This window comes from Pezoporus wallicus, unplaced genomic scaffold, assembly GCF_028554395.1.
Source record: "Pezoporus wallicus isolate ANWC-B61680 ecotype Strahan unplaced genomic scaffold, APGP_CSIRO_Pwel_v1 contig_8714, whole genome shotgun sequence".
Lineage (NCBI taxonomy): Eukaryota > Metazoa > Chordata > Aves > Psittaciformes > Psittacidae > Pezoporus > Pezoporus wallicus.
The window spans coordinates 1158787-1184916 of NW_026635695.1; the positions used below are offsets into that span (position 1 = coordinate 1158787).

The 26130-nt window shown below is 47.4% G+C and overlaps 2 protein-coding genes across 2 annotated transcripts; one reads left to right on the plus strand and one right to left on the minus strand.

The window, feature by feature from the left end:
- Positions 1–836: 836 nt before the first annotated feature.
- On the plus strand, positions 837–11855 carry CEP15 (centrosomal protein 15). The gene is made up of 5 exons (XM_057397345.1): positions 837–914; positions 2352–2433; positions 3144–3267; positions 7943–8017; positions 10687–11855. Exons 2-5 carry the CDS (start codon positions 2381–2383, stop codon positions 10825–10827), a joined length of 393 nt encoding a protein of 130 aa, XP_057253328.1. The 5' UTR covers positions 837–914; positions 2352–2380; the 3' UTR covers positions 10828–11855.
- Positions 11856–21223: 9368 nt separating this feature from the next.
- Positions 21224–25219, minus strand: FEZF2 (FEZ family zinc finger 2). The gene is made up of 6 exons (XM_057397344.1): positions 24950–25219; positions 23921–24543; positions 22732–23570; positions 22479–22613; positions 22240–22372; positions 21224–21811 (listed from the first exon to the last, which is right to left on the minus strand). Exons 3-6 carry the CDS (start codon positions 23512–23514, stop codon positions 21555–21557), a joined length of 1308 nt encoding a protein of 435 aa, XP_057253327.1. The 5' UTR covers positions 23515–23570; positions 23921–24543; positions 24950–25219; the 3' UTR covers positions 21224–21554.
- Positions 25220–26130: the final 911 nt, after the last annotated feature.

Genomic DNA, 26130 nt, shown 5'->3' on the forward strand with positions numbered 1-26130 from the left:
TTTACTTAGAAATGTTTGGTTTATGTTTTCTGTGACGTACACACAGAAAAAGTGGATTAATTGTGCCTTTTTTCAGTGCATTTTGATGAAAGTTTGACTGTAAAGTGTTCGAGTCAGCCTCTAACTCTTCAGCCTGGAACAAATTCTGCTCACACAGAGGACAGGATCACACCATAGCGTTTGGAAGCGTCGTGGAGAATCTGCCTGGCATTCACAGCAAGCTTTCTGTGCCAAAACCATAACGTTGTGCCTTGTCCGACAAAGCGACAATAGGCTTCAATGCTCCTCTACGTCCCTAGAGAATATGAACGGAACGGGAGGAGCAGATTTTGCAAAAGGCAGTGCTACCCCCTCAGCCCTTTGGAGTGGGTTCACCCCGCGCATCTGGGCTGCAAAGTTGGTCCAGAGTACTGCCAATGTCCCGTGCGTGTGCGACGGGGAGCTCCGCGCGATCACGGCGGAACAACACTCAAAGCGCTGCCAATCGCCGACGGCTCCCGTCCCATTCGGCCCGGCCCATCCTCTCCTGTCCTGTCCTGTCCTGTCCCGTCCCGTCCCGTCCCGTCCCGTCCCGTCCCGTCCCGTCCCGTCCCGTCCTCCCCGGCACCGACGCCGCCGTGGCAACCCCTCACCCCTAACGCTCGTTGTCCCAGCCACGGCTCCGCAGCCCCCAGCAATGATTGGTCCCTGCCTCCTCCGCTCCTCCAATCACAGTGCAGAAGGCGGATCCTGACCTCGCTTGATTCTGCCTACTCGGACGCAACGGGGCCAATCAGCGCCTACACTTAGGCTCCACCTTTCCGGCCGTCTCCATGGCAGCGGGCTTCGGGGAGGAGGGGTGTGGGGAAGGTTTAAGGCGGTGCGGAGGCCATGGTGGGTGGTGGTTTTCCTTTTTGAAGCCGGCGAGGCTAAAGGTAAACCGTGTCTTCGTATTTATTTATTTATTTATTTAATTTCTCTTGCCTGACTTCTCCTCCCTCCGTCCTACAGGATGGTACATTCCGGTGGACTCATAGGTTGGCCTCTCCCCCCCCCCCCCTTCCTCCCAATGGTAGGGCTAAGGGCGGCTCCTGCGTGCCCCGTTGGGTCCGCTGGCCTGAAGCGGGAGCGTCCGTCGCGGCCCTCGATGCCTTCTGAGGGGGCCGGGGCCCTGCACGGCTTGCTCACGCCTTGGGCCGCCGCGTGTGAGGTGCCCGCGCTGTGGGCGGAGGATGCTCAGCTGCCTGCTTGGTTACCGCTGCTGGGTGTAGGCTAGTCTCCCCTAAAGACAAGAAGTGGGTGCGGTTGTGCTCCCCGTGCGTTACTGTCTCCAGCTGCCACTAAAGGTGTTACCTGAAGAGTGGAAAATGGCGCCTGGGCTAGTAAAGGGCATGAAGTTCCCCAGCTGAGGGAAGGAGCGTGGAGGGAATGTGCTGCTTGCTAGGCGAGGGGAAGCATTAGTAATGGGCTAGTTGCATGGAAGTGCGCTTTAGACCATGGCAAAACGTAAATCGCTAGAAAATGGCTCTGTTGAGCTGCACGTGTGAATAACTTGCTTCAACGTTACATGTGAATGTCTTAACACAGCATGGCTTTTCCTAATTTTCTCCTAAGGGATCTATAAATTCTTCCACCCTTCAACATTGCTAGTGTGTGATGAGTTCTTTCATCACTAAACACAACAGCAATGCAGTCACCTCTGAGGTGGCCGTAAAACACTTTAAGCCTTCTGGAAAGTGCTGTAGGATCTCAGTTCGTGTGCAGAGGGCAGCTGAGCTCCTTCATAGCTCAATAAACCCCACAATATGATGTAAGCAATTTCAGATGTGTTATAGTACTGGAGAGCTGAGCTCAAGAGTTTTCACTTAATTTTTCAAACACTCAAAACCCGACGTCGCTTGGGAGATTAAAGTTATTTACTTCCATTGCGCCTGTACATAAACACTATGAACTGTGTCTATGAGAGATAGTTATAAATGATATTTACAGGTATAACTGTGTTTGGAGTAATGCGACAAAAGCTAGGAATCACTAATGCAAGCAGTAATACGCAAATTACGCAGCACATAGTTTAAGTGCATGGATGTAAGTGTCTGAAACTTGAGAAAGCTTAATGCTAAAGTATGACTCAAGTCATATTTCAGTTCTCATGAATTATTAGAATACAGTAAAATACTAAAACATACTGTAAACATTGGTAGCGTGCATGTATTCAAATCAATGTAGCCATGTCTTGTGGCAGGTTTTTGTGTAGATAGGTGATACATAAATATTGTGTGCAGCTTTATAACATGGAATTGTTTAATACTGAAACGTGTATGTTCATGTATGCCTTTGGAAGATTTTAATTTCACTTGGTTTTGCTTTTATAGGGTGACAGATCTGGGGCAAATGACTGAAAATGTCATCCTATTTGGCTCAGGAGGTTCACCTTGCTAGAAGACATGAAGAGATGTAAGTAATTGCCTCACAGCAGTTTGTATTGTGGTCTTGGGAGACCTCCCTCACTGCGCTGTCGTGTGAACAGTGAATCCAAGCTCCGCACTGAACACAGTGGTATTTCAACAAGCGGTTCGTGTTCCAGGAGGTGGCACTCTTCCTTCGTGAACTGTTGAAATTAGCATACTTGCCTTTAAGGCTATTTAGATTGATGAGGTATTTGACTCCCAGTGGTGGTACTGGTTTAAGATCTCCATAGTTAACCTCCTGTCATCATTAAATTCCTGTTTGGGGAAGGTAATTGGATTCTGTCACTCTATGCCTCAGTTATAGAACTGCTTCTTTGTTGCCCTGTAAACTCAGATAGGGAAGCAAATACAGTAATGATTCAGAAAAATCTGCTTTTCTTGTAACAAATAGTACTTGCCAATGAGCAAGAGTAGTACTGATCAGCTCACCCCAACCCACCCCGTCTTTCCTGTTCTGGGAGATTCAGTGCTTCTAAGCACCTTTAGCATATGAGGACTGCTGGTTGCAACTTTATAGCTTCATACAAGCACAGCAGGTGATGCCTGCCTTGTACCTTTTCCCTCCCCCAGCACACCCACCCTACAGCTGGCTTAATTAGCCCCATAGTTTAGGGAAAACTGGGTAAGGTAAAAAGGTTATTTTCTAGCTCCTGAGCAAAATGTTCTACCCACTTAGCAAAATGTTTTCCTTTGTAGACTGTCTCAGAGATCAGAACTGCTACAGCAGATGGAGACTTATCTAGGAGACAAAAAGACTAAAAAGACGTGGCAAACTCAAGCAGCTGATGCAGCTCATAAAAGGAATGCAGCACTTTTAAATGTAAGTTTCTGCAACTACCAGGAACCGCATTGAAATGTCATGGTTATGTAGCTTAGAGGATTAAAAAAAGTGTTTGCTCTATAGTTATCAGTTGAATTCTCCTATATACAGTTCCCTCTTCTGGAACTTGACCAAAAGTATTAAATGACAAGTCTTTATTATCTGATGGCATCACTACATATTTCCTGTGCCCTTCTTATATGAGCCTTGTGGTGGCAGCTGCTACTGTCTTCTTTTGGGTTTTTTTTAAGTACATGTAGGGATGCAACACATGCTATTACATGTCTGCCTAGGAGAACCTAAAGAGTCTGACAAGACTCACAGTACCTCTACACTTTGATTCAAGATGCAGGGTTGTGTTTTGAAACAGAGGCTGACCAGCCTATAATGCTTCTAGTCCAGGATAAGAACTAAACTCCCATTATGGTTGTGTGAAGTTGTGACAGAAGTTCTCAGGTGGGGAGTGACTTCAAGAATCTTACTTGGAAGTCTGTAAAAGCAGTGTTTGGTGCTTGTGGCTCTGCCTAGTGGTGATGCCGTTAATAGTGTTAATAGCTGTTCTACATACAATGTTGTCGTATTTAGGTAAGATTTTCCTGTTTCAGCAGACATTTGGGTAATTAAAAAGATGTAGGTTTGATGGCAGGGACTGAAATGATAAAACCTCTTCTGGAGCCCCTAGCTTAGGCATCTGAGTTTGAAGAGATTGCAATTGACCACTGATGTGACTATACATTTGACAAATGTTTGTGTGTTGTTGAGGAAATAGCAAAAAAACATTTTCTTTGAACTCTGAACTTTGAATTTACTAAGGCTCGTATTGCATGTGTTGTGTTCGTTGAAACAGTAAGTTTTACTCTAGGAAATTACAAGATTAATTTGTGTCATGAAAAATTTTTGTTTCTTCATACAAAGCCTGGTTAAGACTTAAAATGTTCACATTTTGGGTGGGTAAAATTCTATTGCACACCTTCTTGGTATTTAAATGGAAGTTACATTTAGGGAGTGGTAGACACAGCAGATCAGGAATGCCTTCAACTCTTCTGTGACAAAGAACTTGGACTCTGGTGCTTTTTGGGTGGGGGCAATCAAACCCTCTGTACTGGGTACAAATGAAAGTAGGTGCTTCCATGGGAGGCTGGGGAGAAGTGGATATGGTTTATTTTTTTCCATAGTTCATAGAATCACAGAATGGTTTGGATTGGAAAGGACCTTAAAATCATCTAGTTCCAGCCTCCTGCTGTGAGCATTGATCCAGCCATTGTGTCTCCCATTTTCCATATGCATTTTATAAGAGATTTTTACTTCATAAATATAGATTTTTGTAAATTATTTGTGTTCTATAAATGTGTTCTCAGTTTACAGATCCAGGCAAACATAATAAATGCAGGTTATATTTCTGCATGCTGAAAGCTTGTTGTATTGGAAATGTTAACAATAGCTCAGCCATATACAGAGTGTAAATATTTCTGCAGTTAAACAGATATTTGCCATCTTCTGTCACATCCTCAAAATTGTTCCTTTCAAGTGTCAAAAATGTTGGTGTTTGTAGGGAAAAAAGGCAAAAACATATGTATCAAAACAAATTCTGTTGCAGGATAAAGAAGCATAAATCAGTTGAAATCTATTAATTTTATACTAGTTTTATCAGGCATACACTCCTGCAGATGCTTTCTGATAACAGAAGAAAACGGGGGGGGGGGGGGGGGGGGGGAGGGGTAAGCTATGCAGAATAATATATGAGAAGCTTGAAAACAAGACTGATTAATGTGCCAGCTTCAGAATATTGTTCCTGATACCAGGCACTGTACATTTCACAGTTACCATGTGGAGAGTTGTTGATTTGGCCTACTCAAAAATACATGGACATGACGAAGTGTTATTTTTTTATTTGCATTTCTGCTTTTCTGCATGTAAGCAAAATCAGTTGTTTTCAGGATGCAATCATAGCAAAAAGGCATTTTTCTTTCTCTGTGCTGCTTGATATTTATGCACAGGGAAGCATTTTGCAATTAGTTTATTTTTTAATCAGTAGAAGGCAGGGAACTAAGCATTATTTTAATTGAAATTTTTACATTATAAGCACTTGTTTGGCACTTGAACAGAATTGTAAGGGTATTTTCCTTTATGTCTTTTGAGGGAGACTGCAGATGAGGGAAATCTGGTACTTGTATAATGTTGTAATAAAAGCAGAAATCAGACTAGTATTTGCCATCTTATTCATGACATTTGTAAGATTTCTTGTGTTTAGAAATATGTATTACTGTGCAACAGCTTATAACATGAAATAGCAAATAAAGAATATGCTATGTACTAATTAGTTTTGGGAAGGTAATTTAGACCAAATTTGCTTTCCTTCACAGGCATGTAATTGTAGAATTATTGAAGTGGGAACCTGCCAGACTGATATCAATATAAGTGACAGCTGAATTTGGTCCCCTAAAAGTGATGCATGTGTCATGCGTTCCATTTTACCTCTGGGGAAGGGGCTTGAATTGTTTGTGTTCCAGCCCTTGTGGTTTTAAGGGAAGCACTGCAAGATGCTCTCTTTTTTCAGTTCTGTGACATATTTGATTTGTGGGTGTTTTTTCCACAGTGTTTTTACACTGCTGATGTATTTAGTTTTATATTTATGATGAGGATTTATTTTTCCTAAAAATCTAACTAGTTGCATAGACACACAAAAAGTGCCATCTAATCTTTTAGTAGTTCTAGTTATTTTCTAAAGCATACTACACCTTCCAGCAAAAATTTATTTCACTGTCTGTCATTAAATCAGTATTCTGAATGACAATAGACTGCACAGCATACAACTAGAGTGAGCAACAAAAAGACACATCCAATATCTGGGCTATGCCAAAGTGACCTTCTCTACTAAACATATACACACAACTGCCATCTTCTTTCTTGCCTAAAAGACACTCATTTCCTATCAGCATAAACATTCCAATGACTTTGTGGAGTATATAAAGAAATAATTGTCTTGACTGATAGTCTTCCTTCCTGTGAACATTCCTACAGGAAATGAGAAACAAGGAAAATTCTGTGGAAGAGTATGAGGTGGACATAACTGGTTGATCCTTCTATTCAGTATGGTGATAACTTCTCCATCTGAGCCATACTGATAGAGCTTCATTTGATGCTATTAGTGGTGTATCTGTTCAAAGTACATGCAACAGAGAAATTCTTTTCTTAGGTTCCTGAAGACTGTGCTGGCCTCTGTTATTTTGGTACTGTGACTTCAAGTGGCTTCTATTTTTTGCTCATATTCTTCTTGTATGTTTATCCCATTGTCTTTTCACACCTGAAAAAGATCAGTCACTATTTCCAAATCTGAGCCTCAGTTCGCTCTTTCTCAGACATCCTTTAGCTTCCTACAAGGGTGTGGACTTTGGTGTAGAAAATGGAGAATAGTTTTGCATGGTTTACGTTAGTAATTATATGCAAGAGAATACAGTCATGCTGTAACAGGAAATAAAGTAAGATGAACACTGTAATTTGAATTAACTGAGTGTGTATCAGTAAGTTGAACTTCAACTAAAATATGGCTGTTTTTTGCTTCTATTAATCATACTTTACCGAATTTGAGTCATATTTTTCAAACTAAGCTTGAGTCAAGCACTATTTGCTTATTGATGTATTCAGATTGGCCATTATTCAATACGAGTAATCATGTTTGGTCTCTCTTATGGATATGCTCCTCCAGAATCTCACTCTTCTTTTCAGCAGCAGTGATGGTGAATATTTGGGAAGTCCCTTTGGGGAATTTCCTCTCTCATTTAGTTTTTCTGTTGTACTCTTCACACCCGCTCTCTGCTCCCAACTCTGCCATCTGCTATACTTTCTTTCCCCCTTCACTCTGTTCAGCTTTGGCTTCTTCACACCCCACTCCCACGTGCCTTTCTGTCTCTCTTCATCTGCCCACCACTCAATCTCTTCAATGTTTGGGTATGGAACTAAGCCCACAAGAATGGGTCAGAACTTTAAAGGGGGAGGGCGCTTAGTTCAGGGGGATGTTTTGATTTGTTTGTTGCTCTTGTTTTTCGGTTGTTTCTTCCTTTAAATTATTTAGGCCTTTGTGAATCCAGCACATATCCACTGGCCAAGCAGAAACCCAAACACTGGGGTGGATTTTTTTGTAAGAAAGCTATGTGAGGTGCATTGTCATCCAAATTTGTCTGGTGAACAGCTTGCTGCAGCTCTACATTTTTGTGCACATGTTATGCATGCATATTAGCAAGTCATCTTTGTCTTAAGAAGTAAAGATCTTGCACATAATTTGCCTAGTTACTTTACAGTTACAGTAGCTAGAGCACATAGTTGAGGCTTCATGCAACACAGATAAAACCATTTTGTTCCTCTCAGAACAGAATTTAACTAACACTGTTTTACAGCAACGGTCTTCTGTAGTCATGAAATTTATTCTTATACCAAAAAGGTACAGCAAACATATTTAGAAACTGTAGGATGTTGGTCTTGCAAGTTGGATTTCAGAACAGAAAGAGTAGAACTTCACTGTTAATATTCAAATGCTGTTTAGCTGTAATGGGTTTATTCAGTTCATTTAGATGTCTTTACGTGAGTTATTCATGTTTAAATGTCTTTATGTGAGTGCGGATTTTCCTTTTGAAATTACTAGTGTTTGTTTTTAAAATGTACTTTGCCTGTGTTTTAGGATATAGAAGCAGCAGAAAAAAAGCTGCAAGAAAGAGTGCATTTACATCCACATCCCGATACTGTTAAGTTAGAAGTAAGTCCTGGAATTCTGTCTTTTCATTTGCTGTTTACCAAATATTGTGCCTTCACCCCCCCCCGAAGCATGTTTTTAAAGTGAAAATAATTGATTTTAAAATCCAATGACTGGTATAGCCAAAGGCCTGTGTACTGTGTAGCAAAGCTGAACCTAAATTCTAGGGCAAGGTCCCTAGATTCTGGAGCATTCTGGTGGAAATATTGAGCAGCTTTCAAATCTCTATGAACTTCTGTTTAAAAATGAAGTCAAATATAAAAATGAATATTGTGAATATCAGGAGTTTACTGTGTTTGTTATGTCAAAGTTACTTGGTTTGTTTTATATGGTCATCCTGTTTTCAGTTTGCCACAGATTGTCATCTTTACATTTTAGGGTCAAGAGTTTATCGGCATGAACAGGGACATTTTCACTTCTCAGAGTTATTTTATGGTTGTATGGAAAGTACTGCTACAGCAGGAGCACTCTATTTTTACTTCTCAACCTGTAGTTCCTAAAACATTTAAAGATAAAATTTTGAAAAGCAAGTTACTCTGAGCACCAGATATTATCCTGATACAGCATACTAAGTTCAGTTCCCTATTCTCAACACTGTTATCAGTATTATGCAGTGATGAATAAATGATGAGGCCAGAAACAGTGCAGGGAATAGGAATTGGAGCGCAGCTCTTCCTCATATAAACTGAACATCTTAACCACAAGGCCACTGAATCAGATTCCCACTTGTGTTTTTTGCATCAGTGGTTTGTGGGTTCTTTATTTTATGGTGGCTTAGTTTCCACACACATAGTAACACAGAGGGTCCCACACTGATTTGAGTGCTAGGGCACTGTCAAAAGAGGGGAAAGGTACAGGTTTTAGCACTGTCAGCCTGTGAAGAGGGGTGGTTTGTACACTAGTTTCACACCTGCTGGGCAAGTGTTGTAATGCTTAGGCTATTACTTCAATGAGAGGCATCACTTCTTGTTCTGGTTACTGTTAAAAGTTTTTTGTCTGTCATTGCATTTTGTAAACAGCCTACTTGTATGATGGTGACAGGGTGCACACTGAGTGTGACCATTTAGTCAGGGTTTTCTTCATTTTTTTAGAGATTTTTAGGCAAAAGAATATACTTTTTACTAGATACTTGTACATATTCAATTATGCTAAGAAAGATGCCAAGGACCTAATATTGAACCTATTCAGAAGTAGTTTTAGACTCCTCTGGAGTCATTTGGATCAGTTTTGGACTGCTGCTTACTCTGGCCTGTGTTAGCTGTTAAACTTGTGGTGCGTAGACCAACACCTGTGCAAACTGGAGAACACAGAGCAATTGCTCATGGTTGCAGAGATGTCTACACTCTGCAGCAGCGGTTGGATTTGAGAGAGAACAGAGTTACTATTTGAAGGAGAAGATCCTATTTCAGCCTCTTTTTATACTTCTACAGAAGAGTGCTATAAATAATGGGAAAAGAAAACTTTCTTTCATGGTTTCAGATTTTTGTGCGTGCTTTGTTCCAAAACACTTCTGAGCATATTTCTCTCAGCCATATATGTGCCTGTATTAATATACTTTGAAAGTTATGGCTATAATGGATCCCCAGCTTGCTAAGTTGGAGTAGTTTTGTATGACAGCACATATGCTTGTCAAAAAAGATTCTTTGAGTAAATCTGTTGAAGAAAATATTTTTGTAAATCTGCAAGAGCCATAGTTATATCTGAGTTACATGTAAGGATCAAAATGAGTAGCCAGGAATCCAACACCTCTGCAGAGAGATGCTCTGTTCTGTGGTATGCTGCTTCTGCATTACATACTTAAGAAAAACTGCTCAATGCACCATAAACGTTTCCTACTACGAAGTTACTTTTTTCTGAATGGACATCAGTGTCTAAAATTACTCACATTGATGGATGAAGTGTTGGCTTGATACAGTTCTTTGTTCACATTATTCTGTAGAAAGATATACATGGCACTTAAATTTTTCTTCAAAATCCTACAGAATTATCCTTAGGATGCTGACACAAAAATGATGAACGGTGTGTCCATTGCCTAGGTAAAAAAAGTAGTTAAATCTATTACTCAGAGGCAGAGTATAATGCAGAGAAGGGGTGAGGTAGTCCATTGTGGTTTTCATAGACCACAGGATAAGTATGCAGGATTTTTTATTGTCTTTTTTGTTTGTGATGCAAGTACTGGAGCCAATTACTTCATCAAGTGATTTATCACATCAAAAATTTTACTCAAATATTGTGAACCACATCACAACAGCTTTTCTAGGATAACCAGTTTACATAGCACTTTGTTTCTAACATTAAACAACTTTTTCCCACTTCAAAAATTAGATTCCACTAACATGCATACTTAAATGTAAAAGCTGCTTTTGGAAAAGTTAATAATCATGGAAAATACTTTGTTAAAGGTACTGTGAGGGTTTGAACTGATCTGTTGCGTACCACAAGAGGGCACATTCAGTCACTTCACAGTTCATGCTGCAGAATGAAATCTTTCCAGGCTGATATGTTCTATCATACAAGACATTTGCAATTTCATGTGTAAGTATGTTGTTCTTTTCTGAATTGGTTCCCTCAGAAAGCAAGATTTACTAATGCACTGCATATCTGTATTGGTTTTGAAACAGGCTGACACAGATTTTGACATGAAGTTTATTTTTTTCTTCTGTCTTTCTCAGACTCTCTATTGGGCATCAGTAAAAGAATCTCTTCCCAAGTGGGAAGAGTTTCTTTTAGGAAGAGCAGAAGTTCCTATTGGTTTTAAGAAAATGAAAACTGCAAAACAGAACATAAGCTACCCAGAAGATTCACAAAAATAAACACTCTAGTTTCATTTCGCTTTGCAATTTATGGCTTAAGCAGACAAGATCATCCAGATCAGGCAACAGGATATCATGTAATGTAAATCATTGAAATGAAAATGAACTCTATTGGGTAATTTGCTTCCATTGCCACGTTGTGTACACTTTATGCTGTATTAGAGCAGCAATCCTCAAAGGGGCCTTTAGGATCAAAAGTGAGAAACGCTGGTGTATAGAAACCCACCAAAGCAATTGCTTTTTCAGTATGAGAAGAGTTTTAGGTTATTTTTAATCCTCTGCTTCTACATATAAGTGTGACAAGTAAAGACAGATTCATGCATTCTCTTTCTTCACTGCAGTTATCTGTACTGTATGCCTCTTTGTGCATGAAGGAGAGAGAGGGAATTTACGGTTAACAGGAAAGGTGGGCTGTTTGCATCAAAGAAGCCTTGCTGTAGCACCAGGAGTCTGTGTGAAAACCTTCAGCAGAGCAGTTGTAGAAGGAGCACCTTGAATTTCCGCATCTTGTTTTCCCTGATTTTTGTCATTGCCACTTTCATCACTCCTACACCTCACTCCAGTCACCACTGCTGCTTTTCCCGACCTCCTGCTGCCTGCTTTGTGTTTCCTCTCTGATGGCTGGGTACAGACAAGAGGAAGTAAACAGATCTCTAGGGGTTTCTGCTACTTCTTGGCTGCTCTTGATGCTGTTTTCTTCCTGTTGATGTAAGCTACAAGTGAGAACTTTTGCTTAGGCATGAAAAGTTTGGAAGAAGCAAACTGAAAGGTAGCTGGCAGTGACTGTAGAAGAAGCTGAGGAGATAATAGTTTAATTTTCAACCATTGAACAGCTCCTCAGCTCACTCCTGCAGAGGTGCAGTGTGAGTGAGTTTTGACTGTGCAATGGACTTAACTTGGTATGAAAGTTTAATTGCTCCAGTGCAGTGCTCTTTGAAGTATCAGTTCAGTGAAAGATCCCTCCACGTGTGGGACTTGGCCTGCAGAAATTTAATCCTTCCTCAGCGAAGGAAGATTAGAAAAAGAAACATCTTTAATTTTTTTATTTTTTTTTTAAGAACCTGGACTTGAGTAAATATATTGTTAAAATTTAATCTCATGCAACAACATCCACCCCCAACCTGAAAGTAGGAGAGAAAAAAATCTGCTAGTGTTTGAGGATATGAAGATGTAATCATTGCAGATTTTGCTAGGCTACCAGTGAGCTGCTTTGTACAGCTCCATGATCCATAGAGATAAAACTTACTTTTAAAAATTACATCTCTATGTAGCATAAAGAATCACTGACACAGTATCGTCAGAATTTCAGCTGTGACATATAATCGTAGTATGTTTTCGATGGTAATATTAAGGGTTCACTTAAAACTTTTACTATTGAAGTGTCCATTAAAGTGGTGAGTTTTTGCAGAAACTGCCATCTTAGAATTCTCCTGTTGAGTGGGTGTTGGTGTTTGTAACAATAACGTTGTTTTCATAATATGTGATGGCAGATTAGCACGCTTCTCTGCAGTGTTGTTAACAGTTGTAATTAAGGAATAAACAGTAAAGGGTGTCAGTCCGATGACAATTTCATCTATAGTGTCACAATACAAAATGTCACAAAATATTAGAACTGTTATATAACTACAAAAATATCAAATTAGGCTTTCATCTTACAAGCAGAGAAGTTAGAAAAAAACAAAACCTGGCATAGAGACCGTTGCAATTTTATACCTACTCAGTGTTCTGTCACAGAGACAACTTGGTAATACTGTCTTCTGTAACATCACAGTGTGGTTCTCAATCTGATTTAGCGGGAATGTCTATGGTTCTTAGAATTGCAGAGTTCACATGTAAAAAGCAAATAATTGGAAGTTATTTGCTTGAGCAGTTGAGCAGACAAGAAGGGAAAAGCTATTACACATGATGCCCAGAATGAGGGGATGGGTGTGCAGTTAGTTGCTAACAAAGACTAGGATTCATCCTGGTCTTTGCATCCAAAGAGAAATCACTTGAACTAAAGTCTGGCCCCATAATTACTTATACATGTGAATAATCTGGGTCTTTATCTCTTTGGACTCCACCTAAGTGTGGGGACACAATGCAGATGCTCACTATCTCCTGGCTGCTTTTGATTTCCCTGGAAGGACAGCATGCACTATAGGGCTGACTTGGCTGCTGGGTGGCGAGTTTGTAGTGTGCTCTGACAGGCACCTGTGAGCAGTGTTTGTGTAGATTCCACGCTGCAGTTAGCTGCTCAGAGCATGTTTCTGATTATTTTGTTGTTACTGGGTAAAGAGATTAAGATGAAAATGGCATTAACTTCTTTTCCTGCAGCATAGCTTTAGAAGCAATTGGACAACAAGTGCATGGAAAACTGTATTGGAGCATGTCCAGAAAAGGCAAAAATGAAGACAGACATTTAAAGCAGGAGTGTGTATAGGTGACTGCTCTCAAGAGGTGAAGGCCTTGATGCTGGCCTAAGGTCTGGGATATTTATATACAAAAAGGCAACTGCACATGCCTGAAGCAGTGCAACAGTGTAGGGGCAGCGCAGCAGGGATGCTGAGGTGCAGGAGGTTTGGCACAGACCATGGGGCAAGCAGGGGGAGGAAACAGCTACACAGGATCCCTGTTCTACTTTGATCTGAGTGCAGTTTAATTGCTACATCTGAGCTAGCTTGCCACTTGCCTTTCTTTAGAGACAAATTGAGAAAACAAATGTTAAATTGTGTTTTAAAAAAAAAAACAAACCCAACTTCCCCTAAACTGTTTGATACCAGTATGGTTTAGTATCAGCTTTAAATGAGATCTTGAATAGGTATTCTTTACCACACCAAGGCTGTAACTTCTATACAGTTATGCCCTATCTTATTCCAAGCTTTTATATAAAATACAAAGTATACATTATATATGTTTTATCATATATATATGTATCTTGTGTCATTTTCTACACATCTTGGGTAAATATTGGGGTGGTTTTTCCCTTGGAAGATAGCCTCTTGCTCTACATTCTTTACTTCCTGCTTGCCCTTTTGAGTTAAAAATACATGTATATATAAGCTACAGTGGTCCTAAGAGCCTGTTGCTGCTTGTGCTTTTCTGGTGGGTGGGGAAAAGCAATTGAGAGAGGAGCGGTGAGGAAAACCAAAGGGTTTGTCTGCTTGTAAATTAATCTTTGGGTATCTTACAAGAAGAAATAATTAATCATCCCTTTTTAGGTTTATGCACAGATGAGTAACCACAGTACTAACCCAGGAGCACAGCCTGTTCACCCATCTTGTCACCTCTCCCATCACATTCCCAAGCTTTTTACTTTCTCAGTTATTCTGGCTGTGGGGGCAGTAGCAGAAGGCATGTTACTTTTCCCTCAGATGAGAGATTTCTTACTCTGCAGAATCTTTCTCAAGCCTATTAATTTAATTTGAGAGTACATATGAAATAATAAGATGGTTTAGACACATGATATTTGACATTTACTATGGTAACCTCTTGTCTGCATTTATGAGGGGTCGTGTAGGGAGCTAGATTTTAGACTGTGCTTAAAGTTCTTCATTTCTCTCTTTTTCACATATAGCAGCTCAGGGATGTAGATGCTCAGTTTGAGCTTGTTGGTACTGGAAAAATTAGAAAACCAAATTTGAAATGGAATGTACTTTTAGAGGTTACATCTGAAAGAAAACATTATTTACTCCATAATGGTAATTTTCATAATATTTTAATAGTTGCGTTCAGATACAACGTGACCTTAAATATCACCCCAAATGCAAGCTGTTTTAACATATTTGTAATGCAGAAGTCTTCATTACTGTAATATTCTGTTTGCTCAAGGATTATAATCCATGAATATACTGTGTTACAGTCCAAATAAAGCTTTGATCCTATAGTCGCTGCCTCTTTGATTACATGTGTGAGTTGGATGTAAATAAGTGCCTGCTGTAGCCAAGTGCATGGACAGTGATTAGGCCAGTGGTAAATACTTTGCTTAGGTATGGTGTTTGTTTTCCTCTGGTCTGAAATATTAATCTGCTGAGTGAAAATCAGAATCTCAGAAGTTGACTGCTGAAAAATCCAAATGTAATGAATTGCATTTGATTATTTGCACTTTTGCTATTGTTTCACAGTTACTGGGAGCTAAATCACTTCGGCTGTGTGATTACTAGCAAGATATGGATAGAAATACTTAAACCTTTGACAAGGAGACAGGTGGAACAAAAAAAATCCACAGTTCTTCAGTGCATCCTCCTGCTGTGTCAGGCTCTTTGTCTTTGCCATAAGTAATGTAATTTAATTTGGGAATTTGCTAGTCCCTTTAAACACAGCTGAAGCAGCTCATGAAGCTGCACCGCATTGTACCCGTTGTGTGCATAGTCCTCCAGTTGTATCTTTCTCATTGGAGTTTCTTTGCATGCGGATAGGGAGTGTGCTCACTTCTTCCCGTAAGTTTTTATCGCTAGTGATGATGATCTTAAAAATAAACGTGTGGTGTTCTTTCTCCTTGCTCTCAGTCGTATCACCTACCAGAAAGCCCTAATAGGCAACAAAAATAGTGTGAGACTGTATTTACATCACACTTTTGAAACAGATTCAAGCAGAGCCAGCTGCTGGAAGATTATTTTACAAATATCTTGCGACTTAATAAAAGGAAAAATTAAGTAAATTACAGTCTCCTTGACGAATTACATCGCGTGAGGCCGCACTAAATTAGTACCTGCCTCACAGCAGGGTTGGGAAACGGGATTTCGGTTTCGAGGCTTCCATGCAGTTTGTGTGCGTTCCCAATAGTCACGGTGCTCTAACTGTCTCTCAGTACAAGCTTCCGGAGGATAATTTGTTAAAGCGAACCACACGCCTGCAGCTTTGTTAAGCGCGGTCTAACCTGAACGCTGCGGAGCTCTGCGGAGCCTGCCCAGGGGTAGATTTGCTCCAGGCTGGAAAAGCCCGAGCCAAGCAGCAGTGGGAAAGGAAGAAGAGAGTGGGACACACACACACAAGAGGAGCATTGCTCTCGTTTTCTAGAGGGAGAAGAGCGGCGATGGCCGGGGGGGGGGGGGGGGGAATTGTCCTCCCCGAACGGAGCCGGGGCTCCCCGGGAAGCTACGGGCAGCGGGATAAGACCCTTGGAATTGCCCGTAATAATAACCGTGACGGTGGGAAACGAATCTGTACATCTACAGGGGAAGGATTTCTCTGCGTGAACGAAACTATCGCACTCCTGTCATTTGGGAATGGTGTCAAGAGAGAGCTTAAACAGCTGGTTAACTCTTCACATTGTTTCCCGGCCGTTTCCGGGTCCACTTGGCTTTTTCCTCTATAATCAGCTTTCTTTTGCTGGATTCATTCAGTGATGCGATAATCCAATGTTGGTAATATCTCAGTTCATTAACATAATGAATCAGAAGGAAGAGGCTGATTATAAATCAGAAAGCTTCTATTTATGTGAAATATCTTGGCAACTGGCAGCAGTGAGGAAGACGGGAGAAGGGGCAGCAGACAGTTAACGGGACTTAAGGAAGGCGCTTGCGGGAAGTCTCAGGTGCTCTTCTGAGCGATTTCAACGCCTCAGCCTTTGCACAGGACAATCCTGTCCATCGCAGAGGTCTTCCAAGCGCTCATCCCCGTTGCGATTGGGCGAGGGGTTTGCCCCCGGCCGCTGGTAGCGGGACAGCGCGGCGAGGTGGGGATGGGACCGCTCGGCGGGGCCGGGGCTACTCCCAGCCCCTCGGCCAGCAGTAGGGAGAGGTGAAGCAGAGTGCCTGGACCCTGCCCATCAGCTGGAGGGGCTTCTGCTCCCTACCAGCTCGCTTTTAAAGTTACTCATCAGTTGCTGCGTTTGCAGAGGACTGCGAAGATGCAAATGCTTGTAGGAAAAGTCACGTTTTGGTGGTGTTTCTGGGTTACAAACCCAGAACTCTGGGAGCAGCCCCTTCCCCTGCGCTCCACATCCAGCAATTCGTTGTCCCCGATGAGGACAACGAGGCGTTGCCCTAACTAAACACGCTCTTCCCGGGGTCACTTCAAAGCAGGCTTTTTCCGACTTTAAGAGTACTGGTGCCTTGAAACACCCACGCCAGAGAGCTGTTTGTGCTCCCGATGTCCCAGGGCTGAGTGCATCCTCTAAGAAGGAAAAGTAACCCGCCCCAACACAGGGAGCACAGGCGTCCACATGCACCTCGTTTAAATGTTTTTAATTGAGGGCACGTGTTGCCCGTGATTCAATCAATCAAGCAGTTGCAAGAGAGAAATAGGAATAACGTGTGCTTGTGGCATCAGCTCAGGCAGGGTTAGTGGTATGAGTAGGCTAGGAGTAGTGTTAAACGGTCGGTTAGGTTTCCTGGAGAGTCATGGAGGACGGTAGAAGCAAGCTGGTAAAGAGTTTTTTCTTCTCTTTAAGTGTCTTTACTGAGAACTTTAGTTGTGACTGGGTCACCCTAGAGAGTTTCAGAGCTGGTGGCTGGGAGAAGGTAGGGTGGTAGTGAAAGGAGGTTAGGAAGACGAATGGTTTGGGGTGAAGCTCGTTGCGGTGTAAGATCTGCTCGCCGGAGCACTCGGGAGAGTGTGGGGTGAGCATGGGTTACCAAGCAGCTCCATCGTTACAGCCCCTCGCAGCGCACCCCCGGGGTAGCAGCCGCTCGCCCCCTCTGCCTGCACTGCCCCCAGGTGTCCCTCGGTGTCCCGCCCGGGATCGGAGCCGGCTGTCGGCGCGGCCCCGATTCTCTGGGCTATCCGAGGTCCACACCCGCAAGGGTGGCGAGGGGCGTTAGGGAACAGACTGGGGAAGGACCGCAGGGGCTGAGCGGCGAGAAGGGCGAGAGCTCGAAGGACTCAACCTCGAGAGGTGGCCGGGAAGCGGAGCCCCTCCGTGGGACGACCCTCGTGGGTGACATGAGGAATGGGCCGGCACCCTCGAGGCCCGGTGGCTCGCTCAAAGATAATGCAAATACTCGCGTAAAACGGCTTAAAGCGGCAGAAGGACGAGTCCTGCGGGCACCTGTGCGTCCGCGGGAACCCTGCGGGTTGGGAAAGGCATGTGTCAATTTAGCTGTCGTGTTGACTTAAGCGAAAGTGCTAAGCCATTCCTAAACCTAAGTCAATACAGACTTAAGCCAAAATTGTTATTAACGAGCCCTAATCTGATTTAAGAGCCTGCGAGCGAGCCGTGTCTACACGAGGGGAGAGGAGGCGCGTTGCCTTGCGGTGCCCGGTCCCTGGGGAGGGTCGGGCAAATGCACCCCCGAGTGGAAGGCGGATTCGGGGCGGCGCGGCCTCCCGGGGAGAGCCAGGCCGCTGTTGTGCCGCCTGGTGATGTACCTCTGCGGGACAACCTCCCAAAGCTGTTCCCAGCGCGGCGGGCGTGGGGTCCCCTTACCGGGGGGCGGTGTGGGGTGAAGCTAAGCCCCCTCCCAGCCCTGACCGGGGGTGGTGCCGGGTCCCGCAGCCCCCGTCTCCGAGAGGGTCATACCGGTAGATTATGTTTTTTTTCCCCATCCCAGTGGGGCAGTTGAGCCCTCCACTCCACCCCCCAGTGGGGGCCTTTCTTTTCTTCCCCACCAGCTTTGAGCAGCCCTGTTTCAGATTGGCCTTTTTATGTTTGATATAAAGAATAGTTGTTGGCCAATTCCATCTTTTCATCGCTGCTCTCCAGGCCCGGGTCCAAGCGGCTTGTCAGATGCTCATTAACTCCCCCTTTGGCTCTTTCCAGTGTGTCTCCTAAGCTCATTGTGCCAAGAACTAGCGCTTCTTTCTCTTTACACGGCTCCCTTTCTCTGCTCCATCAGGGAGACAAATTACTTTCCAAAAGGGATCGCCAGGGATGGTTTAATGAGAATTTCTCTAGGGCTGGCCGTGGAAATCAATGTAGTTAACATTCGGTGCACTTAATTGGACTTTTCTCTTCTGCCTCCTTCAAAAAAACTCTGAAGCTATCCTGTTAATCTCTCATTTGTAATCAATTGTGTTGACTAAACAAAAGTCTAGGTCGTCCTTTCTTCCTGTCCCAGACAATCCTTTGTTGCCTCTAAATGCCTCATTCTTGAGTGCTCCTGGTCTTGTAGATGGGTCCGATTTTTGACAGTTCATTATTGCGCTTTTGTCCATTTAATCTCCCTTGCTGTGTTTTGCATGTGCATGCCTTAATGAGCTCCGTTGGCAATTAACATGTTTCTAGCAGCAAACTGGTTGCTCAGACGTTTGGAGAGCGGAGTGCAGGGAAAAGGGCAACGCAGCTGCCTCCAGGTTGTTCGCTTCCCCATGCCCGGCGGGGCGCACCTGGCTGCTGCCCGGTCCCAGGGACACACCGGACCGGGCCGAGCCGAGCTAGGCGGGGGGGTAGCCCGACGGTGCTGGCTCGTCGCTCTGTACGCGGAGGCACCTCTAACCCCCGCTCCCCCCCCGAGGCATCGGCCCTGCTCAATCTGTTGTGTGCCTGGCTGCGGTGCCGAGAGAGGGGTTTCTGTGCGGGTTTTTGTGTTATTATTGAGGCTTGCTGGCAAGAGTGCCGAAGTGTGAGCAGTCGTGGACAGCAGAAACATCTTGTGAGGGAGAAGATAATTGGAGGCTCTGGCGTGTGTGTGTCTGACAGAACCGCCCCTCCCCCGCGATCTGCGGCTTGTGTGTGCCGGGATCCGGGTGAGATCCCGGGGAAGGAGGGGGTGAGGGGGCCGGTGGCGATCGCTTCCCGGTGCGCCCGATGCCGAGGGACACCGGAGCGACACGTTCGCGGGACGGGCTGCGCTGCCCACCGCCGCCGGGGTGACCCACCGGGCCGGCGCGGCACCCGGGGTGCCCTGAGGATGCCCGCAGCCGTGACGGGGATGCCGCTCCCCCTCTCGCAGAGGGCTCTGTAAACAACACCGCTTTTTATGAAGATACGAAAAGAACGCGATTCCCTTCCCGGGAGCAGGTTTCGCGCTGCTCCCGCCTGTCAGGAGCTCTGGGGAAGCAGCCTGCGAGCTGTCTGGGGGGACCCGCTTTGGGACCCCGCCTGGCAGCACAGCCCTACCCTCTTCCAGTGCCGCTTTCCCCGGCCCTGGCAGCGGGACCGGCTCCGCGGCTGCTCCCGAGCTGCGCACAACCCGCCGCTCGCCGCCTCCGGGACCCTGTCCTGCTGTGTGTCCCCCCGCACAGTGTCCATTCAGAGGAGACGGGTCCCTTCCCGATGCCTCTGGGCCGGGGGCTCTCCCGCCCCGTTGTTGGGGAGAGCCAGGCTCGGCTGGCGATTCGCAGCCGCGATCTGCCGGTGAGGGGCTGAGATACAGCCTCTTCACTGCTTGGGGACGGTTCCCCCCCCCCACCCCCCGAGGCTTCCCAGAGCAGAGACTTACAGCGACGGGGTTAAATTTTTTTCTTATTTCTTTTTTTTTTTTTTAATATAACCTGAAACTCTCCCCAAATCTTTTACAAATTCCACCACGATCTTTCCCCTCCGCCAGGACCACGGGCATCCTTTCCCGCTCCTCACCCGGCGCAAACCGTCCAAACGCTACTTCTGGTACTTCAAAATGCAAACCCCGAGCATCTCTGAACTGGCTCCGCTCCGTCCAGCGGGAGCAGGGGACCCGGCATCCCCCCAGGCCCGGCCCGCTCCTCGGGGAGAGCGGAGCATCGCAGCCGATTAATGAATCCCGAAAGCCGGAGCGAGGGGTCGCCTCACGAGCTGTGCTTGTCCTTGCCTCCCACCGTTTAGCTACTCAATTAAGCGGAGAAAGGTGAACTCCCCGTTACACCGTCCCCAGGCATTTTGGTGCCTCGCTTGTTCTCCTCTTCATTGGCAAGCCCGGCCCGAGCACACGCACACGCACGGCCGGCTCCAGCTCCTTACTCCTCTAGAATAATATTGTTCCTAACGACGTGGCCGGAATAGACACTCGCATATTAAAAGTGAGGGAGGGGTGGAGATGAGAAAGGAATATTTAGTGTTATCCAAGTGCTTGATTATCCATATTCTGATCAAAAAGAGTTTCTGAGGCCTGCTGGGAGTGATTAGATTAATGTAATGCGGTTTGAAGGGTCTGTGTTTTCTCTCTTAATTTGGGTCATTACTCGGAAAGCAAGCGTGAGATCATTTTATCTGCATGCAGGGGAAGAGAGTCATTCAGCAGCGGATTTAACACGCCGTAATGAACCGACCCCGGGAAGCGGCGCTGGGAAACTCCGAACCACCCTTCGCGCAGGCTGCCGGGGGTCCCGCAGCGGCGCTGCCCCGTTCCCGGGGGGCGGCAGCACCAGGAAGCCGCCCGCTGCCCTCCCGCCCTCGTTCGGTTTCCTCCACAGCGCTCGGTGGGCCCCGAGGCGGCAGGGCTTGGCTCTCCCCGCCGTCGTCCTGGCGCCCGGAGCTCCCGCAAGCCGCGTATAGCCGGCGGACAGCGCCGTTGAGCCCGGTCCCCAGCTCGGACAGGGGCCGAGGTGGGAAATGAGACACCTGCGAAGGGTCGGTTTATTGTCCCATGATAGATAGATATAGATATATATATATTCCTCACTTATTCGAGCGTACATTTAAAATGGAGATTTACAGACACGGATAAAGAGCGCTGTCCTGGCGGGGGGCGGCCAGCCCGGCCCCTCCTGGCCCGCTCCAGCGGCGCAACGCGCCGTTAAATAAGATTCCTCTTATATACAACTGCGGCTCGGGATCGCTTGCTACCGGCGGCTGAGCTCGCTGGGGGAAAGAAGAGAAGCAAAGGCTGGTTTGGATAAATAGTGCTGGCCTGGTGGAGCAGGTCCGAGTGGGGCGGCGTGCGGGGCCCTTAGCTCTGCCCGCTGCGCCCAGAGTCCCGCGGCGGAGGAGCGCTGGAGACGCTGTCGTGCAACTTTCGGACGTGCTTTTTTAAATCAAAGTTTCTGCAAAATCCTTTCCCGCAAGTGACGCACGTAAAGGGCTTCTTGTCATTGTGGGTGTGCATGTGGAAAGTCAAGTTATAGATCTGGTGGAAGGCTTTGTTGCAAATGGTGCACTTGTACTGCTTCTCCCCGCTGTGGGTCAGCTTGTGGTTCTTGTAGTTGCCTGCGAGAAAGGAAGGTGGAAAAGGGGGTTACCGAGGGTGCCCAGGCCGCTCGGTGCACAGGTAAAGCCGGGCAGGACGGGGTGGGGGGCATTAGGAAGGGTCTCCCCCCGCCCGCCTTGTCAAACTTGGTCCCTGTCAGCGCGGAGCAGCGTGCAACTGGCACGGCACAAATGAGAGACAGGGTCAGCCCAGTGACCCACGGCAAACGGAGGGGCTCTGGATTAGGACCAAGGCCCCCGGCACCTCTCATTTAAAAAGCATTTAGGGAGAACTATCAGCGGGGCCCAGAGATGCGGCCCCGCTTAGAGGGGAAGTAATTGGGAGCGGCGGCTGCTCCGGCCGAGCCGGGCAGGGCTCGCCGCGTCTAATTTCCGCTAACGGGGGGCGAGGGCCCCGTCCCATCCCAGCTCAGCTCAGCTCAGCTCACCTTTCTGGTGGAAGCCCTTGCCGCAGAACTCGCAGACGAAAGGCTTATAGCCGGCGTGGATGCGGATGTGGGTGTTGAGCGTGGAGCTCCTGTTGAACGCCTTCCCACACTGGTTGCATTTGTGGGGTTTCTCCTGCAACCGGGTGGGGGGGGGGGGGGGAAGGAAAGCGAGAGGCCGGTCAGGGGGGGCTGCGGGGGGCGGGGGCCAGCCTCTTCCCCCCGCCTAGCCCCCCACCTACCTGGGTGTGGATGATTTTGTGCCGGCACAGGGTGCTGGCCTGGCGGAAGCCCTTCCCGCAGACCTTGCACACGAACGGCCTGGCCCCCGTGTGCACCGGCATGTGGCGGGTGAGGTTGTAGTGCGCGTTGAATACCTGCGGGGAAGCGCCGGGAAAACGGGGTCAGGCCCGGCCCGGCCCGGCCCGGCCGCTCCTGGGGTGTGTGTGTGTGTGTGTGTGTGTGTCCCCTCCCCGTTGCCGGCGCCCCCCTTACCTTGCCGCAGACCTCGCAGGTAAAGTTTTTGGGCTTTCCCTCCGCCGCGCCGCCGCCGCCCCCCAGCTTGGCGTGGCCCTTGGGGGGGCCGCCGCGCTCCGCCGCCGCCGCATCCTTCATCACCTGGTCGAGGTGTCCCGGCAGCCGCTCCTTATGGGCGAAGGGCGGCGGTGGTGGCAGCTTCTCGGCCGCCAGCCCCGCTAGCTTGGCGTTTTCCAGCAGGAAAAGCTTCTGGTGGGCCGAGAGGCCCCCCGGCGGCGGGGCCCCCAGCAGGCCGGCGGGGAAGAGCTGTCCGTGCAGGATGTCGGCCGGGTGGTACGCGGCGTCCAGGTAATTGAAGTAGTAAAGGGAGCGGGGGGCTGCCGGCACGGCCCCCGCTTGATGGATGACCTGCGGCTTGATGAGCCGGCCGCTGGGCTGGCCCAGGGCGAGTTCTGCCTTGCAGCACACGCCGCAGTTGGCTTTGCAGAGCCCCGCGCCGCCCCGCAAGCTGCTCTTCCACAGCTCCGAGTAGCTGAGAGTCTTGGAGGGCACCTCGTAGCCCAGCGGCGGGATGGGGATCACGCAGGGCAGGGGTGAGCACAGGCTCAGCGGCTTCTTGACCGGCTCCGACTCCGGCCCTCCGTGCCGCTGCTCGAATGCTGGCTTGGGTTCCGACGTCTTGGCCATGATCCGCTCGATGGAGAAGGCCAGGGTCTTGGAGGGGTTAGCGGCGGCGGCCCTGCCGTCGTGCCGGGGGCAGGAGGAAGGCATGACCGTCTCCAGCGACCCCGGGCTCGCCATGTCGCTCCGCCGTGCGGGAACTTGGTGTGAGCAGCGAGTGGCTCCCGCTCTCGGCTCTGCATTCCAGAAAAGCCAGGGAGACAAATCAATTTAATAAGCACCTTATCCCCCCCCCCCCCCCCCCCCCCCCCCCCGGCACCCCCTCCCTATTTACATTCAAATGAACATATCCAAGAACAATGGCACGTAGGGTACCAGATTACTGCTCATTAAGCGGAACACGCTAAAGTAACATGCAAGCTAGACCTTGTTAGTATTTAAAAGAAAAAAAAAACAAGAAAGAAAAAGAAAAGTCTCCCCCAGCCCAATGCCACCCAGCCCAGCCCCACCAATGGCCGCGGTGCAGGGGATGCGGGGGGCAGGGAGCACGGTGAGGGGCGGCGGGGTTCGGCTTGGGACCACTTACCTTTGCCCAGCGCCGGCGAGCCTCATCCAAGCAGCGCAGTGTGGCCACCGTCACATTTTGATAGCAAACATCTTCCTGAGCGTCAGATCACGGTCTCGTACATTTAAAGCTGACATCACATGAAGTCACTTGGAGCAGAATGACATGGGGATGCCACCACGGATCTTCCCCGAGCCGAGGCGCCGGGCTGGAGCGCGGTGGGCTGGGGCAGAGAGAGGAAGAGGAGCTCCCCCCCCCTCTTTCTCTCCACGCACAATTTCCTTCCAGTTTAAGACGCACAAATCGCTCGTGTGCGAGCTGCGTTTTTTCCTCTCTCTCTCCCTTCTTAAAAAGCAACTTGCAAAGCAGAGGAATCGTTTTGCATGTGGCAAATTAGAAGGCAAGTGCGATTCACAAGTTGGGTGGAAAAGAGTGCTCCAGTTCTTGCTGGGGTTAGAAGAGCCACTCCGAGTGAGCGTGAGGATTTTTTTTTTTTCCTTCTTCTTCTTTTTCTTTCTCTTTTTTTTTTTTTTTCTTTAAGAAGGGGGAGAATGAATTTTTTTTTCCTTCCTAAAGCAACTACCACGCAACCATGCTCGAGTTATTTTGGCAACCCATCTGCAATCAGCTCCGTTGCAACCGAGCTGGAAGATAATTAATAAATTGTCACTTATCTGCGAGCCTCCCCAGCATGTATAAATTAATAGCCAACCCATTAATTAGGACAGTGTATTAATGTTAATTAAACTAAGTTTAATTCCACCCCTCTCAGGGTAGCTGGTGATTAGCCTTAAATAAACGCGGAGGGAGTCGAGTCCGGGGCTGGGTTTTCGCTGCTTTTTAAAAAATAAATTAATAAATAAATGAAAAATATTTAAAAATAAATTAAAACACGGCCCCGTGCGCTGCAAACGGGAGGTTTGCAAACTGTCACCCCGAAAGGTGCCCGCTTCCCTGGGGGGGGTGGCAGCAGAGCAGCTCCCCCTTATAGTCCTGGTCGTGCCCCCCCCCCATCCTCCCTCTTCCCCAAAATAGGAGACGCTACATTACAGCGCCTGGATGCTGGGGGTCCTTCCCTTCCTCTCTCTAATTAAAACGACTTGATGCGGGAGGGGAGGATTTGCAGAACCCTCAGATGCGAGGACGCGGGCAATTGAGAAAGCCCCGTGTCCACCTGGTTTGGGGGGCCCGGCCGCGGCGGCAGCACCCCCCTTGGCCCCCATTAGCCTCCCGTCCCTCGCCGGGGCTATTCAGCCGGACCAATTTCCCCCCAGCGATTCAGGGCGCTCAGTTCTCTTTCACTTGTAGCCACTATAGCGCTGCGTGGAACCTGGTTTTGTGTGTTTCTAAAATAAAGGGGAGGATTAGCCGGGGGAGGGGGCGGGGGAGCGAAGGGTTTAGATTGAGCCTGGCCAGAGGTAAAGCAAAGCAATGAAAAGGCCCCTATATCCATCTATATTTATTATCACTTTTCCCACCTCCCTCGCACGCCGAAGAAAGTTTGGAGCAATTCGGGGGTTCTGACAAGCCTCCCCTCGCCTCCCCGCCGGGGCAGCTCGCCGGCGGCTGTTTGCAGACAGGGTTTTTCACCTGCGAACCACAGCACGCTCCAGAGACAAACTTTGTAAGCGGCCGCAGCAGCCCCCGGCTGGCGGAGGGGAGCGCCCTGCCCCGGGGGCTCCTCGGGAACGTGAGGGGGGACACCCCGCCTCGGGAATAGGGCTCTTCCCATCTGGAGCATCAGGAGTTGTTGTCCCCCAGCCCTGCTCGCTGCTGTCCTCCCGGTCTCCTCCGATGGGTCCCGCGTTTTAAGGGGGGAGAAGGCGAGATGGAAGCGCGGAGAGCAGCGTGCACCGGCACAAACTGGTGCTTGGACTGCGGGAGAGCCCTGGGGAGCCGAGCAGAGCCTCTGCCCGGCAGCGGGCAGGGGGCAGGCAGCGGCTGCGCTCCGCTTGCTCCCGGGGCTCGCCGGCTTTAGCAAAGTATTTAATTAGCCTCCACAAACTTCTTTTCCTCGCCTGCAGATTATACTGAGTGGAGGGTTGGGAACTATTTTACACCTTGCCACTCACATGTTAATTAATCTCTATCTAACCCTAATTGCAGTTTATTCAAGCACCGCTCAAACAGCTCACCCACACAATAAACACTGGGGCTGCTTTTATCCATATTACTCCCCGCTCACACGTTGAGTAATTAACTCCAGTACCAACTAATAGTGCAAACAAATA